Raw genomic sequence first — 15,989 nt, forward strand, 5'->3', positions numbered from 1 at the left:
CTTTCGACCAAACCGGAAATATTCGCCCTGATGACGGAGGCAGTATGACCTCCGAAACGTTGGTTAACATCGACCAGACTACACAGCGCAACAACCCAGAAGGCAGAAATCTTCATACTCTGATGACGGAGGCAGTATGACCTCTGAAACGTTGGTTAACATCGACCAGACTACACAGCGCAACAACCCAGAAGACATAAATCTTTTTACTCTGATGACGGAGGCAGTATGACCTCTGAAACGTTGGTTAACATCGACCAGACTACACAGCGCAACAACCCAGAAGACGGAAATCTTCATACTCTGATGACGGAGGCAGTATGACCTCTGAAACGTTGGTTATCATCGACCAGACTACACAGCGCAACAACCCAGAAGACAGAAATCTTCATCGCCCTGATGATGGAGGCAGTATGACCTCTGAAACTTTGGTAAACATCGACCAGACTACACAGCACAACAACCCAGAAGACAGAAATCTTCATAATCTGAGGACGGAGGCAGTATGACCTCTGAAACGTTGGTTAACATCGACCAGCCTACACAGCGCAACAACCCAGAAGACAGAAATCTTCATACTCTGATGATGGAGGCAGTATGACCTCTGAAACGTTGGTAAACATCGACCAGACTACACAGCGCAACAACCCAGAAGACAGAAATCTTCATACTCACCGCTGTGAGAACGTTAAATCTTATAAGGAAATAAGATATTTCTTGATGCTGAAAACTTTGACATATCGTTTAGACAGTTACTGACTCCATAAACGTGACGTGGATTTAGAATCACTCGCAATTTTACGTTGCACTGATGAGGACCATTATTATGCGCTGTAATAAATAAAATATGGGACCGAACGCCCGACTGCCATTTGCGAGAACAAGTACTTAAAAGCATTCCGGAAGAGTGAGTTTTATAAAACCTCAGGAAGCAAATGATCCTCGTTTATTTTTCCTTTCTGGGTGTTTTTGACGTGGGCGCACGAACTTCTGATTCGAGGGAGAGTGCAGAAGGCGACAAGACGCCAGAGCCTTCGTCAGTCCGAGGCAGCGCTGACTCAGGTCGGAGATAACGTCTGTGGAAACCGCACAGAAGGCGCTGTGTTCCTGCTAAGGGATTCCGGGTGTGGGGGGCTGATGTCAACACAATTCACACCTTTGTGTGGACACTTCTCAATCTGCCGCCTTTAAGTGACCGGAAGACGCAGTTCTCTTATTACGTTTCAAAAATTACACTTCTCAAATGACTTCATCAGAGTGACTGAGAATTTCGTAATTATTAAAATGACGATATTCTGATAAATTTTTTGCTGCGTTGACTGAGGGGGGGGGGGGGGGAGACGGGATTTCTTGTCACCCGAGGCGGTATTAGGTCTTCAACCGGCCCTCACAGACCCTGTTGGTTTGACCTTCGAGGTTGAAAATTTAGAGGCTCACTACAGAGGAACCGAGCAAGAACACGGAATGGCTACTAGAAAAGTCAGGATGAAACAGATCAACGAATGACCCAAATCCTTGCTTGGCTGGTGATAAAATTGGGTGGAATGATGCTGCATAATTTCACAAGCCGATGCATCAACTGAATCTTGTGAGATTTATTAACCAAAAGTGAGATTTCATAAATTTGTTCTCTGACACAGAACCAAAATTTATATCGAGTATGCTCTTAAATCCAGTCACGTGGTTCTGTTGAGACGTAGGTACGTTATATTCCTTTTAACCTTTGCATTTCGAATCCTCTTCGCCGAAATTGAAGACCAAGTAACGAACTCCATGGAACAAAGTCTCTCTTCAGAAGCTAGACGTAAGTAAACTCAGCTGGCCCAAGATATTCGCCCATTCTTTTACAGAACACGAAAATTTCATTATCGTCCTCACAACAACCCGCCACTGGACGCTATCCTGAGCGATATTAATCCAATTCACAATTTCCAAACCTGTATCCCTAAGATCCGCTTTAGTAATATCCTCACATGTAAACCTAACACTTCTTTGCGGTCTCATTCCTTCAAAGATTTCCCCACCAAAATTTTGTGTGCATTTTGTCAGCCTCAGCACTGTTTCCAACGAAACCTGGAGGAGGACAGAGGTTATATAAGTGTTGAAGAACGATATTTCACGATATCAATACATTTATTTGTAATACAGATAAATATATCACGACCCCTGACATTATACCAGGTTAAGATAAAATTCTGCTAAACTACAACCGTTATCACGCAAAACATCATCACAGACGATGTAAAAAAATCACAAAACGTGTATTTTGAACCTAACATAACATTCGTTGACAAATTCTTTACCAGCTGAAGTTGCCTTCTTATTCACGAAAGAAAGTGTGACGATTTTCAACCAAAAATACGTGAATACAATTTCAAAAGTTTTCTCTCTTTTAAACAAAATACTCAATGTTTCCTGTTTGTAGGTTCAAATGAATCTTAAATTTAATAAAAAAAAATATTCATGAAAGAATTTTCCATTATCATATAAAAACAGCTTTCATTTGTTTCTTCGTACAATGGACTCGTGCTAAGATCACTCACTGATGGTCGGTCAGGTTACCGAAGCGTTCATTCTACCTGAGTAGGCCGGCCTCTAAACTCGAAAGTTCTCGGCGGGTGAGTCGATGTTGCCCGGCTGAAATTCCGTCAGCTCCACGGACTTAGCAGGCGCGTGTATGCGATTACACATAACAAACTGATAGTTGCTTCGCTGGTCCAAGACATTTTCTGTCCCGCGTTTTATGCATTCAAATGTCCCGTCTCCATGAAAACCAGACCGACATTTTTACCAAATCCTCAGGAAACAGAAGTTTGGGCGTAACTTTACCAAACATACATTTTAAAAAATATCTTTCGTCATTCTCCTCTTCTAGGTAGGTGCACTTTTTGTTACAAGGCTTCGTTAAACAAACAGAACGAGCTATGGAACTGTGAGAGCTCTTAAATTTTACTTTTATATACACGTGTCATCTCGGCCGTGTGTGGCTTATGTCTGTGTGTTTTTTTTAGTGAAAATGGTAAACACACTTTTCACATAGGTCGTTAAGTCAGCAAACTTCCCTGTCACCAAAGCGCGCTGTTGAACGCATGTTGGCAGCAATGGCTTTAGGGACGACATCCCAGAGTCCCCAGTTCTAAATCTCAACCTCATTCGTCTGTCCTCGTGATATTTTGCGTTCACACGTTTCGCGACCAGTGCCAGACAAATGTAAATCATGACATCATCAGCGGGAATCATTTAAGCTTCTCCTGATCATCAACAGATTCTCACAAAACACAACGTAAACGTAATTTCTAAATTTTACTCACTTCCGGCAACGTCCATGTCTCACACAGAATACCTTCATAAGCTGACGTCCGTTTCTGAACCTCACTGGTGTGGTTGCTAGGCGACCATAACCAGCTTTAGCGCAAAAGTGCGACATTCCCACAGTTGTTTCATTACTATGCAAACGTTTCGCGTACAAAATAATTTGCTGTGTCAGACTTTTCCTTCAAAATGTTCCCCTAATCCTGAGTTATGTCTTCTCTCCCTGCACTTCAGCGGTCAGTACAAAAACGCGGGGAATTTTTTTTTTTTTTTACAAATAAAAAACTAGTCAAATTTCCTACTTTTCCTTTACTTAAATTACTCATTTTAAAATCGGTTCAAATTCATTTCTCGGACTTGCCGAGATATTTCGTCATGTACAAAAATTTATCGTCTGTAAAAACTTGGATTAAGACAGATTTTTACCTCCGATGTGAATAACACGGCATGCGAACCTAACCTCACAACTTTCAACAGAGTTCCCCGCGAAAAAAACAAACAAATTATAACGTGGCTCGGAATAATAACGAAATTATCCTGTTAGTATGTGAATTGATTGAATTCAAGTGGCTCAGGGGGTTGGAGAGATGGGACCCTAGTGTACACGGTGAAGAATCTCCTGGTTCCATTAAAGGCTAGGGAACCGAGCGACTATCAGCTTTTCAAGGATTCCGCTCCATGGATTTATGAACAAATTACACGATCACAGCTTTCGAAATAAGTCCTCCTCCCCTTTGGCCTGCTGTGTATTCAAATTCTGGATTCCATGTCTTCTTTTAAACATACAGGGTCTATTCGACACCCCTTCACTACGCATTTTGTCAAAAAACGCAGGCCCTCCATCCAGACTCTGGCTCTAATGAAACTTGTGAACAAAATTACCTAAAATCTTTCTAAGTGGAGGTTAAACCACCAACACAGTAAATATCTGGTACGAAATTTATAAAAGACCAAAGCAAGAATTATTTTTAGAAGATAAAATCCAAGAAAAACGTTTGTTCTAAAACATTTAAATAATGCTCTCCGGTAAATGCTTAGTAAATCAGGCCTCAGCTTCTAATGTGTCAGAAATGCCTCAAAGTTTATCTCTGTGCCAGGCAACACTTGTTATTTCGAACTTCATTTCCCTCTTGAGGCTGTGTCAAGGAAAACCCGACATACAAATACGTCAACACAGCATACATTAGCCTACACGTCCCACCTCTGCTCATAATATATTTATTTATTGAAGGAACTGTCGTTAATATGACAAGGTATGCGTTGTTGTGACATGTTTTTGCTTAATTAGCCATTCGAAGTTATTACTGGCCACCGTATTAACACCTCCATGACGAGAAATACAATCCAATTAACTTTGTTTTGGATGAAATATGCCTTGTAAGATAGTTAATATAAACCATACTAAATTGAAATGTTAAATAAAATCATTTAGACTAGTGAATTTTGAATGACGCCTTTTCGTAGTCGAGGTATGACATGTGACGTATGTTCAGAGTTAAGATTTCCTTAAATATCTGTTTTAATTTTAAACGTGGTCAATTTATCACACGTTTAAGGCTAATGAAGTCGAAGCTCGTCTAAATAATATTTAAGAATTCAGTCCGTACCGCAAAGAAAACACCACACTCCACCGTTTCAAATACAAACTGGTTAATTGGTTTATAAGGAAATTAATCGGCGTTTATTCTGATAATCATATGACACCCTTAAAAATACGAAAACAGAGTTTCTGGTTTTAAATTCCTTGCTGCCGTACGCAGTCTCGAAGCCTTGGTCTTCAACTCGAAATAATAAGTCAAATATTATGAACAAACATTTACAGGTCCGAGATTCTGCGTCCGTAAAAAACGTCTATGCGTGTCTTTGTCTCGCGCGGAGAAACTGCGTATACTCTAGTCAGTCAATCAGTCAATAGTCATGAGTTTGTGTGCGTACAGATAAGGCGTTTCAATGACGCTTTCGAGCAAATACATCTTACGACCTGCCTCAGATACAGAGACAAACACTCGGCTCGGCTTCCAGTCTTGGGGAGGAGGCGTGGAGGTACTAGGTCAGATACGTAAACCCATGGGTCACACAGTGGTGGCGACGTCTGGGGTCAACAGGTTAAAGTGTAAGTTGGCCCTCCCCTCCTAGTGGCTACTAGCAGCTTCTCAAGATGGACTCCACTCCGTAGGGTCTCTCTGACGGTCGAAAGGTCACAAATGAGGGTCTTGTGAGCCACTGAATACTCTAGAACCAGGCACCAATTCCTACGAATCGACCAGTAGAGACATAGAAGTTGAAACTAAGAACAAAGAAATTTGAATTCTAATTTTAAAAAGTAAATCTGTGGGTTCGTCTCTCAACCGGTTAACAGTCGAATACTCGACGTAAAAAGGATTCCATTAATCATTGTCAACATCGGGTTGGTTAGCCGTGGCAGTCACATTAAGAAGCTACTAAGTAAGAGGACGGCCGCTCCCAGTCTGCAGGTGCAACGAGTGGTAAGTGTTCAAATTGGCAGGCAGCGGAGGTGTGAACAACCAGCCTACTGTGTCCGTTTCATTGAACCCGAGACCTGATCAGCTCAGCACAAACTCTTATCAACTACCATAAGTCCATTTTAATATTATCCCTCCTGCTTCCCTAAGACAGCATCAATTTCCTTAGATTTTTACGAGACAACTATTTACAAAATCGAAAAAACTCTTGAGAAACTACGGAAATATCTAAGAGCAATGCGGAGGCAACCACATGAACGACTGGAGAATCAAGAAACACACATATAGTTTTGATGGGGAAACTCCTGACCTGTGTCATGAGGCGGTCCGCTCCGGTGCCCTCTTCGTCCCTGAATACGATGTCCGTGTTGTAGTTGGGCACGAGGTCCCTGAAGCGCGGGTCCTCGCGAGTAATCCGTCCCTCGGTGAGTCCGCTCGCCGGCAGCGTGTTCTCCGACACGTTGGGCACGTGCTGTTTGAAGACGAGCGGGGTCAGTTTGCGGGGCCCACGGCGTCGGCCCGCCCCTCTGCCTGGCCCACACCCCGACGCCACGCGCATCGTGGCCAAGAACACGACCGCGATCCACACAAACACCCTCGTCCTCATCGCCTGACACGGTCCCCGTCTTTACATCGCCACTTCGTCACTCCTTTGTCCGTTCTACGCCGTTGCCTGGATGCAGCACCCTGGAGCTTTTGTTAGTTTCATGACGTTGCACATTGTCGTCTTGTACATCCCATGGCGACACACGCAAATCCTTCGCCTCGGTTTTGTGCCGACGGTAACACACTACGCCGATCGCGAAGAAACACAAGACGCCGACTTCCGTCACTGTCGTCGAAACCGATCAAAGCACGAGTTAGTTTCCCCTACTTCGTCCTTCCATTGTTTAACCCCACTCGCAACAATGAAAGCCACTCCGAACCCGCGATGTGCGACGGAACGTCTGTGACTGACGACGAAGTGTCGGTCTGACCGAGATAACGGCGCTGTGCGAGCGAGACTGTGAGTGAGATAGTTCTCCGTTACGTGAGATACGTCTTCAGAAAGCGTACGGAGTCACATCGATGCCTTACTCCTCTGATATTCGCTGTAATACAACGAAATATTTCCCCGCCGACAAATCAGTTTCGGTCTGACGCCGTGTGATTTATCCCGAGAAGCTGAAATTCACACGTTTCTACACGAGCCAGGCGTTCGCGACTTTGGGAGACAATTGAAGGCGACAAAGCGGATAAATACGTTCGTCAGACATCAATGTTGTGACTGAAACTTTCCGCGTCGATCACTCCGAGACACTTTCCATCCTTCACGGGTACCAAAGAACTACAACTTTTGTTTCTCTGATGCCGGGACCACGTTAAATGAGGGGGCTGGTCCGTCGAAGAGAAGATGTTCCTCTCCCCGCCTCGGACGCAGGTAAAACCACCTCCGCTGTTGTCCTGAGGTCGTGACGTCACTGGTCCTCTTACCTGTGATTGGCAGAGGCGGGTCCCCACGGAGAGCCACATCTCAGGTAGAAGCTAAACCCCCCAGCTTCTTCAGGAAGTGCAGCGGCCGTCAGCGACTGCACGACAAAAGAACTCCTCCTGAAAACAATGGTTCGGACTCCAGTCCGTTACTCGATTGACAGAGAAATCTGCGCTATTTAATACTTCGTGTGGGTTAAACGTCCAATCAGCATTTTTGTTCACAGAAATGAAGTGGACGTGACTAGGGCGGTATTTCTGCGGCCAAATCTCGAACTTGAAGAGTCAGCAGACCTATCTCTGCCTACCGTTATCTGTTGTGAAATTGCGGGCTGTGGCTGGATTTGTAATACGCCTGGACGGAATCCGTGTTAAACCTTCGTACAATGTTTTCAACATTGCCTGAGGCAGTTCAGTCCAAATGCTCCTAATTCCACACACACACACACAAGTCTCCCAAGATGGAAATCTTGGGAGACTTCAGAGTGGCGAGTGTTGACACAGTCGAAGAGTACAGGACGCGCGTACATTTTTACGTTCTTTGGTGTGCAACGCCACCTAGTATCGAGCCATTACGTTCAAGTGCGCCCTTTAGTAAATCAGCGTTTAATACCTCCAATTTCTGTTCTATCTTCAGCGACAAATCTCATAAAAATGCAGCAAAATTGTATTCTCTTTACTTTAATTATTTCAATTTACAAATTATACCGGGTGATGAATGTAACGTCTGAAATACACAACAAAATGACGATAATAATAATAATATTAATAATAATAACCTCACAATAAAACTATATAATAAATGTAACACGTATTAAAAACAAAATGTGTTTCGGAAATGGCTGCTGGATTACGTACCTCAGGGGCAAGGTTTGTCTCGGGTACACAGAAGTAAATACCCTGTAAAATTGTGAATAAATGGAATAATAATAATAATTTTCTTAACTTTTCTCCCTAAACTCATTTGGTAATAAAATTCTGAATTTGAGACATTTTTAAAAAATGTAAAATTTGTCACCCGTCGTGTATCATGTTTTTGTGCTGGATTGTGGGTAAATATTCCTGCTTCAAATTCCACGCCATGATTTCTGTGTTCTCTGAGGCGACTGCTGTCTCCCCGATAAGCCAACAGCGCCCGGAGACGACGTGTTCGTGACAACGTCCCTCCCCCCCCCCCTTGACCGCCAGCGCGGGGTGCCGATGTTCAAATATTTGTCGACGATAGTTAATAGGCTAAACCAAAATTACTTTCACCAAAGAACCGAGGGGCGCCTTAAATTCGGGAAATGTCTTCCGGTCTGCCATCCAAACACGTAAAAATTCGAATATACAAAAGCTGGGTGCGCCTTTCACACGTCATTAAGGGATGCTGAGGAGGATATTTAGACAGAAGACAGAGCACCAGACGACTGGAGAAAATTATAAACCGCGAGCTTCACAATTAGAACGCTGGCCTTGTAATCCTGGGGGTCTCGTGTTCGATTCCCGGTGCCCGAATTTATAACTTGTGTTGGGCAAGGCCGTGGTCTAGGCAACACGGAGTTTTCCTCCGTGGCATCCCAACAATTACTCCATTCACACACAGAAGAAGGCAATGGCAAACCACTTCTGGATCATCTGCCAAGAACGTATATGAACAGGTCCCAGTCCGAGAAAAGGATGGAAGGATCCTGTTCATATGGACCTGTCGTCAGACAGAACACTAAATAATAAATAAAAACAAACGTACTGTCTGGATGATAGAGGAAGATTATGTGAACGGGGAATGCAACACGAATCGAAGCACGCAGAAATATTTACAAAAATTTTAGTCTAAAATTCTGATTGGCGTAGTTACCGAGGAAGATAATATTAAAATCGGTCTCAAATAAATCTGGCGTGAAGTTGTGGACTGTATTAATTACGCTGAGGGGCACAACATTGTAACCGCGTTGAAAGGAGCCGTGGACGATTTTAGATTAATTTATTTCGCCCGATGAAGATGAATTTAAAAGTCAGAGGGCCTGAGTAGTCTCATTAAAATCCGCTCGGTCTGTAGACGGAGACACGCACAAAGAACGGCTTAGAACGGAGCGGCCAGCAACTACTGACCTTGAGGGTTGATTCAGGGTCGTTAAACAGTCAGTCAGTAGTGCCTTTGCATACAAATTCTTGGCTGTGTCCGGCTCTTTCCACTTCATCACCTCTCGCGCGGCTTTGTTTAGAGACTCAACCAGTGGTCCACGGTCAGCGGGTGCACGAGTTAGCGGCTGTGCACTAAAGGACACTGCACGAATGTTAAGATGGACGAATCTGACGGAATCTTGCTCTCACATAGAACAGCGTCTTCGTGCATTTGAACTAGACACTGATTCCGGGTTTGGAGCGCGTGCAGGACGGGCCAGAGACCGGCAATGTCGACACTTCCATGGACTGCAAATTTCGCGTGAATGTTTGAAGTTATTGCGGTCCTTAGAAACTGGGGTCATTTATATCAAATCTAAAACTTCTTGACGATGGTGATGAGTCAATTGAATAAAAATTTACTTGGATATTATCCATCGTCGAGTAAATATAAAACGTAAAACGACGTTTCGGAGATGGTGTGGTAATGCCTTTTTATTCCGGGACTTTCACTTTTTTACTTTGTCCGGAGATAGGGATTAGCTCTATCTAGTGGGCCAAACTGTGTAGGAACCTGAAGACGGAGATAGAGTCCCGTCTCCGAAACGTCGTTTTACGTTTTATATTTACTAGACGATGGATAATATCCAAGTAATTTTTTATTCAATTGGGGTCATTCAGACCAACGAGTACAATTATTTCATTGTCACAGCAGAGGACATCACGTAATATTTCCTCAGAAATGTTTAACGATGATGTTGCGAGGTTTCACTCTCTTTGGTGTCAGAGAACGTCTTGCCACTTGTCAGGTGCAAAGAATGCCTCTAGTGCTCTCGGATGCCATACTCTATCTTGTGCACGTTCCTCGAAAGTGGCGCGCTCGTCAAAATCGTGATTAAAAATCCGTACAATGAAGTACAGTCGCGCATTAAAATAAAATGTCAGGTCAGCTGCTACTACTAATCTAGAATATTTCTCTTCTCGTCCAGTGTCACGACCTCACAACTTTCCTTCTCGCAAATTTATGAGACGAAATGGGATAACAGCTGAGCTGAATGTTTACGCTCTTACTTACGCTGAGTGAAACAAACCCAAGTCGCTTGTACAAATACACGAGGGCAAACCGAAACTCCCTTAAGCTCTCCAAACAGCGCGCTTCTGCGGTGCGTGTGGTAGGCCGTGTATAATGGAATTTTCCGCGTTGAGCAAGTAATTGTTTAAATTTATGAGTAATCGTGTTAGAGAAAGGCCTACACTACTTATTGCCAGGCAAATCCGTTCTGAACCCGAGAAAACGGGCTCCTTTACAGAAATTCTAAGACAAATTTAAGTGACGTCAGACTTTTGTCAACTAATAGTTAATCATCTCATCTTCAAACTTCCTGTTTTGTAGAAACCGGAAGCTCATTCCCACGCCTTGGAATCCAGAAAGTAAATAAAACATCACTGTAAGACCATTTTAAAATCATCCTCCCATCTACGCCTATTTACAGTTAAAGGCTTTCATGCCAGATGTCTCTGATCTCAATATTTGAGTACCACAGAAGCGGTTGGTTGTGCTTGCAGAACGCATACGATGACAACGTGACGCGGTAACTGCGTGGTGTGTTCTGCTATACTCTTGACTTGCATTTGGGATTGAACCTGGCCCGGCTGTCTGCTGTCTTCATGCTTCTTCTCGATCTCTCGGAAGAATCACACTTTTAAATAGGCCACGACAGCATTCATTCCTTGTCAGCATCGATCCATTCAACCCACGTAGTTGGAACAGCATACCGCAGTGAAATCGATCCTTCGGGAACTGCCGAGTGGCTCTCCTGTGTTATTTGACCTCTGCCCTAACAGAATCGAAACTTGGCGACTTCAAGGTCAAATGCCTTGCGTCAGAAGTCACGGCGAGACGCGTTCTTCCTGCAATCCTCACGTAACGGACAGGACGCGTGACGTTGTCCGCGGAGTGGACAGTGTCCCTGTCACACGTTTATCTCTAGTTTTGAAGTTCAAATTTAAGCCCAGGGACGGAGAATCGTAGACGTCGAAAACTTTCCCCTTTCACATCCTCTGTTATCACATCCGTCTTGTTCCGGTTCATGGCGTTTCCTTCCTGATTTCATGCCAGATCTTGACGTATTCTAATTCCTGGAAGAACCATCTTCTTCTGGGTCGTCACATTTGGCTTTCTCTTAAATTTTAATATTATCCCTTCGAAGTCAAAGCTTGTACGAACATTATTTAACAACACAAGCCGTTCGGCGAGGTTTCTGCATGTTCAAAGTAATTGGTACACAAGGCTATAGTTCCCACTCGGCTTTAAAAGCTTAATGACCCTCTGAGTTTCCTCTTTACGTATAGAACAGACGTAAAATGTCGAAACCATTGCTGCCGTCTGTCTTCTGTTTAAAGAACTGGATTCAAATTTCCTTGCAGACATCTTCTCTAGACCACGATCTCACTGTCCGTGGTCTCCGGACGATGGCGTCTGTTTGAAAGTGTTCCGGGGGAGGGGGGGAGGTACAGTACTGTCCAATGGGAACCCTGCCCCTGTGGCCAGTGGGTCTCTGGTGAAGCTGTGAGAGGTTCATCAAACCAGCGCGAAGATGGGCAGTGGCAGTGTTACCAACGACGAGGAAAATAAAGTACTTCACACTAATGACGAAATCGTTAAAGGTCTACCTGTTTGGTGCCGCGTAAGTGTCCCGAAGGATTCTTCTCAGGCACTTTTGAAGGCTTTGTGTCGTTCCGGAATCTGAGCGACGTTTTCACGTGTGTGAGGTAGGTCCTGGTTTATTTAACGGCACGCAATCAACTGCATACGCTATAAAGCTTAGGATAAGAGAACGTTTTAAGAGCTATGGACTAGAAAAGACGCTGTGAGAGGTGATCGTGGGTTATTTAAAATACTGTATCAGCACTTGCGTACAGCAGAAATGGAAAATCCCTAAAAATCAGTCAAATTAGCCGTCCTGTGGGATGAGGTTCAATCCATCCCGCGACCTTCAAAAGGCTTCAGGTTTTGTAGAGGCACGAAAGACAGTCATAAGTTTTGTTATCTTTTCGCGTGCCATGGGTTGGTGACCTCACGCATACACGCGTTGCCAAGACACAAGACTTCTTGTCTCGCGCTGAACAATGTCCCTCTGTTCCCAGACCCATTACAGGGGCCCCTGTTTCTAGCTGCTACGTAGTGCCACGTCCCTAGATCGAATCGTAACTCGGTCATGATACAGCGTTCTCCAACAAACCGGTTGTTAAAGCGGTTCACAGCCTCCGTCAAACAGGCCCTGCCGTGTATTTAGAGCTCATAATTCACACAAGACCTAACCTGAGCAGTCGGACCAAGAGTCACAAATAACTAGAGAATCGATACGATTCATCTTGCCACAACGTGATGTATGTTTGTCAAAAATAAAATTTCCAACCCTTAAAGCCGATCTTCAGCTAAAGAATATTTAAGAATCCAGTCCGTACCGCGAAGAAAACACTACGCTTCACCATTACAAACATCAACTGATTAAACGCTGTTTAAGGAAATGATCGTAGTTTGTTCAAGAGAACCGATCGAAATACATCCGAGAAATACGTAGCTACATTACACATGAGATGACGATTTTGGAATACTAACCAGCGTCGCTCTTTGCTTCCTTCCTGAAATATTTTAATTTACAATCTCGACCCGTGGAACTGGCTGTCTTGACCGCGTGCTTCAATCGTTTCCTGATTTCAAAACGTAGTTTGTTAAATTATTAACGACATCTTCAATATCTCAGAACAGCGTCGAACTGGAAAGGATTCGGGAGGAATCGGTTGTGACCGAAAGAGATAAACTGTCCGACATATGCCTGGAAAGACTGGGATAAACCGAGAAATACCTCATCCACGACAGTCTTCCCGAATACGAAGCAAAATTGCTAACTAGACGACGTTGAGTACCAGCGTTACGAGGCGACACTGGCAAGACGTTTCCACGACCTGCAATCTGCAAAAGAATGCTATACACTCACTTGTGTCATCAACATCGTCATCAGGTTGGAAAGCGACGCTGAATTATACTTCCTCATAAAATGACGTCAGGGAAAGAAGCAAGGATATTCAACTTCCGGTCCGTGACCACGAATATGCGTCATATTCAGTCAACGTCAGGACGGTTATCGAGAACTGTGTTGTGCTATCTCACGAGGATTTTCAAACCAGCGTGGTATGGGAAGACGAGCTCTGATAATAGACAGTGCCACAGGGGGGCCAACAACGTCAAACGCACAGGGGATTTGAGCCACGAACTTCAAGTTACGCCACGAGAACTTCTCTGTATCTCATTGTAGGTCGTAGATTTTCTATCTCTGCGAGTGTTTGGACTGGAGTCATCAGGCTCAGGGCAGTCTCCAGTGACCATTTAATTAAGACGTTTCAACAGTAACTTCGTATCACTTGGTTTAATGAAAAGGAATCCAGCGTTAGAGCGAGAAGTTCATTGTGAATTTCAAGTGAGGCGAATCTTGTGTGGTGACTAGAGACTCATATAACTTCGCACGAAAGCGATTTCTCGTTTCAAGATTCCGGGAGACTCACCAAAGAATCTAATGACTGGTGAGATTTCAGGTTCTCACGGACGGCGAGTGTGAAGATGGATGTTACGTCGTGTTGTCTGGTAGACGTTTTCCTGCGTTTCAGGGGCAATAAGCACCTCTGAAACGTCTGTAAACTTTTACCAGCGCTCATGACGGAACAGCCCGGAAGACAGACAACTTCAAACCAGTAAATGTCTCAGATTCCTGGACATTGGAGGTTCAACATTCGATTTTGTATAAACGGTAATTGTAGTTTGACAACCCAAGTTAGGAAAGGTGATGCACTCTCTGGAGGTCATTGTTCCACTGTCGTGAAAAAACGTTTTCCGACAATGAAACCTGCGGTTCCCAATGGTTGGCAACAACAATCCACGCGGTTTGCCTCCGTCCGCCGAAGTTCGACCGCTCGTACCGAACAAAATCCATCGTCGAAGCTTTCGTCCCGAGCCCAAAAGTTCTTCGTAACAACTCCTGAAGTCATTCAGCTACGACAGCCGTGAGTGGATCTGAGAGATCAGGGGACATAGGCCGCTGTTGCAGTCACTTCTCCGTTCCGTGAAGTTTTGCCTGACCATCAATCACTGGCGAAGAAGCCCGGTTTTAACAATGGAAGACAGGAAGAAGGAAAGAGAGAAGCCTTGAAAACCGATACAATTGGACCGATGGTATTTCTACTTCAAAAAGATCGAGCTTTTGTCAAGGAAAACGTTGCAGAATTGTAGGTATTTCTCTCACACGCGGCATGGACGTCTGTCTGTCCGTGACCTAGTTAGTAAGTTACCATCGGCGCTGTTCTTCAAAAGGTACGGACCAAATTATGCACCGGGATGCTTCGGGACACTTCAAAGGCGACACGCACTGATAATAAATCCTTTGAGAACGCTGCGTCCACGAAATAACTACGAGCAGATTAAATTCGGTCCAACGCTTGTAATTACCACTCGGTTTAAAAAAAAGTTTTGTCTTCCTGTCTCACTTTTTCATCACAAAGATTGAAATGTACAAAATTATAATTGAATTTCTTTAGGAGTGAGACTTGGGGGGGGGGGGGGGGGGAACTGCATAATGATAATTTTCGTAATTTATATTCTTCGTTAAACGTTAGGGTAGTAAAATCAAGGGGATTGAAGTGAGTGGGGAATGTAGCACGCATTGAGAGCAGGAGAAGTACTTGTATAATTTCTCCAAAAAAAAAAATGGAGAAGAAAACTTGGCAGAACAAGGCAAAAGTAGGATGATGACCTCAACATCAGATAACGAGGAGCAGAGTTGTGATTCTGCGTGTCAGGTAGACGACAGCACCTCGGAAGACAGTCTGGCACATAAGCCACTCTAGCACCACGCGTCCCACGTTCGTCTCTTGTTATCGGGTGCCTAGAATCGGTTTCAAATCGTTTTTAAAGTGCGGTGTCACTACAATGGCCCACTGTGCGGTTATCGTGTCGCCATGGTTACATCTCCGCGCCTTCAGGATTACGTCACCAGTCACAACAAATTTTGCAGGCCCTCGCAGGACTGCCTAGTCTTTGAGACAGACGACAAATCTCAGATCTTGAGATTTTCATTGGAAAGGACGTTTCTGTTACTTTATGGGTGGCAGCCGTCGTTTCGACAGTGCCAACAGCTTCCTGGAGGAGCTCTGTGTCTCCGTCTTCCGTGCTGAAGTGATTCCCTGTGCCTGAAGCCGATAGATAATTCATAACTTTCTTGAGCAAAATACGTTTTAACATGTTCCGATCAATAATCAATAAAATATAAGGACTTTGAAGAGATAGCATGAAACACGACACAAACGCCTCATACCACGTGGATCAAATGTTTGGACCACAATTCACTTCCCATCACATCTTCCCTGAGACAAACTTTACTATAAGTGTAGTTTAATCACGTGTTAAAATTATCCCATCGAGCGTAACTTTTCCTTCATAACTGAATCAGAGGCTTTCTCGAGGTCTACAAATAGCTCGTTACTGTCTTATCGTGCGCTCATTTTCCTTCCTGGATCTGACGACACCAGAATGTCTCATCAGCAACTGGTCGCTTACATCTGCGTCTT

At 44.1% G+C, this 15,989-nt stretch overlaps 1 protein-coding gene across 3 annotated transcripts in view; it reads right to left on the reverse strand.

Moving 5' to 3' along the window:
• The window catches only part of hh (hedgehog signaling protein), a 96,333-nt gene that overhangs the window by 70,125 nt on the left and 10,219 nt on the right, over positions 1–15,989 (reverse strand). For all 3 annotated transcript variants that reach the window (XR_002544522.2, XM_022073111.2, XM_087346824.1), the window contains exon 3: positions 6,106–7,385. Coding sequence is in view for 2 of the 3 variants with exons in the window: in XM_022073111.2 (XP_021928803.1) it covers positions 6,106–6,402 (297 nt within the window). In the remaining variant the exon portion in view is untranslated. The remainder of the gene's footprint in view (positions 1–6,105; positions 7,386–15,989) is intronic.

Source organism: Zootermopsis nevadensis, unplaced genomic scaffold (assembly GCF_977971745.1).
Source record: "Zootermopsis nevadensis isolate Lab colony 2312 unplaced genomic scaffold, Znev_1.0 Znev_ptg000010l, whole genome shotgun sequence".
NCBI lineage: Eukaryota > Metazoa > Arthropoda > Insecta > Blattodea > Termopsidae > Zootermopsis > Zootermopsis nevadensis.